The sequence below is a fragment of the Lottia gigantea genome (genome assembly GCF_000327385.1).
Source record: "Lottia gigantea unplaced genomic scaffold LOTGIsca_8, whole genome shotgun sequence".
Lineage (NCBI taxonomy): Eukaryota > Metazoa > Mollusca > Gastropoda > Lottiidae > Lottia > Lottia gigantea.
The window spans coordinates 3,076,731-3,082,166 of NW_008710662.1; the positions used below are offsets into that span (position 1 = coordinate 3,076,731).

Genomic DNA, 5,436 nt, shown 5'->3' on the forward strand with positions numbered 1-5,436 from the left:
TATTAGTGGCATCTTTTATAACATAATCAACCTGAAAAAATAATAATAGTAATAATAATATCTATATTCAGTATTTCACTAAGTTGGGGTGCCATGTTACATACAACCTTTTGAAGGTCATTTATACATTTTGCTTGTCCATCCACTCTTGTTCATAAGGAAATGATTCACTTCCATGACGACTGGTGCTATATATCACATGTGTTGATTTAAAAATTATTACTAAATTACTTATTGTTTACTACAGATATAGAACATTTCACCAACTACAGTATCACTATTACTATATGCTTTATTTCTCTTATAAGAGACTTTTGGACTGTTCTTAGATTAACCTTAAATAACTGTTTCTAAACTGATAATAATTTGTATATACCTGTTCAGCTACTGATAGACGTTTATTAATATCAGGATCTCTACCATCTAATTTCATCTTAACTCTTCTCCATACACCTACTGCATACGTATTTCTTTCTTGTATAGCTAGAAATATATCATATCTTAGTTTTAAATCTTACCTAGGGTCTTCTTCTCAATAACTTAACTAGATTATGTTAGTATTCTAGTCATCTAGTCAATCACAAAGCAATTTAAAATTTCGTTTTATTAGCCAAGTTTTTCTTAGTTTTGGAGAATAAATTCACTGATAGCTGAAAACTGATATCTTAAATTTCTAAGAGACAGACAAATATGAAATGAAAAATTGCTGTTATTCAACTTTGATTAAATACTGAGTATAAATTTACGAGAATCATTAATACCCTACCTTTTCCTGTCCTGGGATCTCTGGCAATTTTATCTTTCTTTACAACAGGGGCTGCAAGAAATAAATAACATCATTTCAAGCAATTAACTCAAAACAACCATATAATAAATAATAATTAAACAATGGTTTTCCAATTTCAAACTGATCAAATGAGAGAACAACTTATTTGCTTAAATACAATTAATAAAAATTGAAATCATGGTAGACGGCAGTAAATTGGTTTGTACACAACCTTGGTATTGCCAAAAAGCAGTCTGGTTTGTTTGAGAATACAATAGAGACTACAAAATCACATATTTGTTTTATTTAGAGTGTATTTGATTGTCACAATCAACTTTTTCCAGTGTCTGCAACCTTATTTTTCTTACCATCTTTAAATGACTATAAAAAAAAACAATTTGAAAACTTACTACTCTGTAGTTTAGAAGGTATATTTTGAGAACTGTTGGGTGGGGTTGATGCTACTGTATCTTTATAGAATGAAGAAGGCTTTCTACCTGGACTTGCTACACCATCACTTTCTTTTATCTTCTTAGTAGCTAGAATGGAATAACATCACATTAAGACCTCGGATAACACTACATAACTGATTTCAAAATCTATTAGGTGCAAGGTGTACATCATGTTTGTTGGTATTTTAACAAGCACAGTGAATATGTTGATTATCTTAACCATGCAGTCAGCTTCACTTTCACACATATTCCCAATTTCAAGCTATTATGAACTTTGTCTTGGATAGCCACCTTTCTTGTATCATGGAATGCAGCAATTTGATTGGTTTATAATCAGCAAATAATAGCCCTTGACAAACTGACTATAAACATTATGACTTATTGTTTACAGACTTTCTGTAAAGAACAAACCTATGCAGACAGAACCAACACATTTAAACAAAAATCTTAAAATAAACTCACATATATCTTTATCAACCAAAGTTATCAATGGTGGAGCTAAATCAATCAAATTGTCATATATCCTGTAAAACAAAAAGTATTTTAGTTCAAAAGCATTGCCCTTTGAGAGGGGAGCTTAATTTCAATTTCATATGCAGATCACCTAGAAAAGTTTTTGCTAAATAAATCTGAAGGATAAGGATGTTATAAAGTTCCATAATACAAAACCATAATAATCACAATTCAAGTTGTTAAAAAGAAATTACATTGAACCATTCATTTCTGTTACTTTTTTTCTTTGAAGTAAATGTTCAACACCTATGAATGATTATTTACATTGAGTTACATCTTCTTTAAGTGAGATATCACACAATGAGACCAACTATATTGTTATGCATTTAAAAGAGTTTTTCATTGTTTACCTAATATCATATTTTCAACAAAGGATTAATCAATATCATTAAGTAGAAACTTACTGGGGTATTTCTGTCAATAATTCAGTCATCACAACTCTAGATTGTTTCATATTCTCTCTATCCTCCTCATCTTGTATAATACCTTTTAATACCAGTGATAAACTCTCAGAGAATGTCTTATATTGTACTAGATATTGTCTAATACCACCCTCTGTAATAACTTCACCATATTCTGTCTCTTCTTGCTGTAAGTTATATTATCAAAAACTATATATGCTATAGGACAATATAACCTTAATAAAACCTGAAACATGTTGTTACTCAGAGTTTCACGTTGTGCGATCTTCAGAACTGTTCTTTTTCATCTTGTGTCACTATTGTATTTTGTAAGTAGAACATGTTCTTGAGTTTGCACTTTGAGTCAATTACAGATGGTTTGTTTAAACATGTGTGCATAGGTGCTCAGACTGAAGATTGCACAGTGTGAAAATAAAATTACACAAGCCTTTGTTTAGGATATTACAATGATAAAAAGAAAGATAAATATTGCTTGTTTCCTTACCTTGGCCAGTGATTTTAGAATTGATCTAATATCTGACATCAATTTATGATGACTACTTAATATAGCTTTAATATCATTCACTTTATCTTGACAAGATATCTAGAAATTAAAGGTAAATTAGGTAATCCATAAAGTACAAATATAAAAAGATATCCCTCAATTATATGTATGGCAGAATATCTAGATCTAATAACTCAGATATTACTAATTTAACAGGATATCAAACAATTTAAAATGTAACATGATACCAAGAGATATAAATAAGACAGGATATCTACAAATGACAGGATATCTACAAATTATAAATAAGACAGGATATCTACAAATCATAAATATGACGGGATATCTACAAATTATAAAGATATCTACAAATTATAAATAAGACAGGATATCTACAAATTATAAATATGACGGGATATCTACAAATGATCAATAAGACAGGATATCTACAAATTATAAATAAGACAGGATATCTATAAATTATAAATAAGACAGGATATCTACAAATTATAAATATAACAGGATATTATAAATATGACGGGTTATCGACAAATTATAAATATAACGGGATATTAATGACGGGATATCTACAAATTATAAATATGACGGGATATTATAAATATGACGGGATATCTACAAATTATCAATATGACAGGATATCTACAAATTATAAATAAGACAGGATATCTACAAATTATCAATATGACAGGATATCTACAAATTATAAATAAGACAGGATATCTATAAATTATAAATAAGACAGAATATCTACAAATTATTTAAAAAAGGAGGGATATCTATAAATTATCAATATGACGGGATATATACAATTTATAAATAAGACAGAATATCTACAAATTATCAATATGACAGGATATCTACAAATTATAAATAAGACAAGATATCTACAAATTATCAATATGACAGGATATCTATAAATTATAAATATGACAGGGTATGTATAAATTATCAATATGACAGGATATCTACAAATTATAAATAAGACAGGATATCTATAAATTATAAATAAGACAGAATATCTACAAATTATCAATATGACAGGATATCTATAAATTATAAATAATACAGGATATCTACAAATTATAAATAAGACAGGATATCTTTAAATTATCAATAAGACAGGATATCTATAAATTATAAATAAGACAGGATATCTACAAATTATAAATAAGACAGGATATCTATAAATTATAAATAGGACAGGATATCTATAAATTATCAATATGACAGGATATCTATAAATTATAAATAAGACAGAATATCTACAAATTATAAATAAGACAGGATATCTACAAATTATCAATATGACAGGATATCTACAAATCATAGACAAGACATGATATTAAGATTAAGAACTTACTTTCTGTGTTTTAAACTGTGCTAACATTTTATCATGTTTAGTTTTATTCTCAGTGGTAGAAACATCAATAACTTCTAAACATTCTTCTAACCATTTATTATCAACTTTACCATCTTTCTTTAGTGGCTATAAAATAGTTGAAATGACAATGTAATTTAATTTGCCTTAATATGTAATATATCCGATCATATATTAACTTTTAATTAACTCTAGAAAAAATTGAGCTATATTAATATTGCAATCGGAATTAAAAAACTAACCTTTTTCTCAACTAGTTGTAATTCAAGTGGTGTTACATAACTATTACATGTTTCCATTAAAACACAACATTCCATACACCTATAGTAAAAAAGTATAATTCAAATAATGAACTCTTACAGAAAACAATAAATTGTTGTAGTTATAGATCTTAATTACATATTTATGGGGCTTGCAAATTATCAACATGGAGATTAAAGGGGGGAGGGGGGTAACATTAAATACAGTCTTACCTCTTGATCAATGTATGAAAGTTATTATCAGAAGAAATAGCCTCTGATGTTCTTGTTCTCGATGCTTCAAAATGTAATATACCTTGACACCAATTAATAATATCTGTACATCTCTTTCTTTCTTCCTATTAAAATAATAACATAATCTAGATCAAACAACGGAAAGCATCCTTAGAATCGACTGACTAAAAATATCACTTAATGTGCAGCTCTCTATGCCTTTCAAGTCCTATTTGACATGGAAACATTTTCATGTAAAACATCTACCAATTAATTTGTACATGAAATGTTTGCAATATCAATCAATTCTTCATTTAAAGAAGTAATTTAAATAACAATAAATCATTCTACATTGCAAATATTTCAAAGTGGTTCATTCTAAAAAGCTGTATTTGAGTAAAAAAGGATGTTAAAATATATCTGTCTTTGTTTTGGTAACTTTTAATAATTTTTAACTGTATGAGAAAAAGCACACTTACCGCTAACATTGTCTTTCTATGTTGACTAGTCTCTTCAAATTGTATGAGTATGAGATTAAGATTAGGATTAGCTCCAGCTGCCCAGCGTAATCTCTGAGCTATACTCTCTTCATGTTGAAAATATTTCTCTTCACTAGCTAATACTAAACTTTCTTCACTTGATAAACTCTGCATACTCTGTATTCATATTAATTCATATATGTTACTATTATAAAAATATAAACTCAACAAATTCCAAACAGTGTCAAGTGTCAGTGTCACTAATTTTTCTCAAATTTTAAACTGTGAATGGTTGTGCAAAAGAGGGATGACATAATAAGCTTGTTTCCAAATCTCTTGCAGTTATTCAATAAAATATTGTTTCTGTGTTAACCACATAAAAGGATTCAAGAGATGATTAGTTAGTGTTTTAGGGTACTTTTGGCTCTATTTGACCATTTCCACCGTC

At 28.0% G+C, this 5,436-nt stretch overlaps 1 protein-coding gene across 1 annotated transcript in view; it reads right to left on the minus strand.

Annotated features, from left to right (window-relative positions):
• Window positions 1-15: 15 nt before the first annotated feature.
• Window positions 16-5,436, minus strand: part of LOTGIDRAFT_155465 (hypothetical protein) — a gene marked incomplete at both ends in the record, with an annotated part of 15,658 nt that continues 10,237 nt past the window's right edge. Inside the window, 11 exons of the mRNA XM_009067018.1 lie at window positions 16-31; window positions 336-483; window positions 767-817; window positions 1,177-1,305; window positions 1,630-1,742; window positions 2,136-2,320; window positions 2,638-2,736; window positions 4,019-4,144; window positions 4,279-4,357; window positions 4,510-4,634; window positions 4,989-5,165. Coding sequence (XP_009065266.1) covers window positions 16-31; window positions 336-483; window positions 767-817; window positions 1,177-1,305; window positions 1,630-1,742; window positions 2,136-2,320; window positions 2,638-2,736; window positions 4,019-4,144; window positions 4,279-4,357; window positions 4,510-4,634; window positions 4,989-5,165 — 1,248 coding nt within the window. The remainder of the gene's footprint in view (window positions 32-335; window positions 484-766; window positions 818-1,176; window positions 1,306-1,629; window positions 1,743-2,135; window positions 2,321-2,637; window positions 2,737-4,018; window positions 4,145-4,278; window positions 4,358-4,509; window positions 4,635-4,988; window positions 5,166-5,436) is intronic.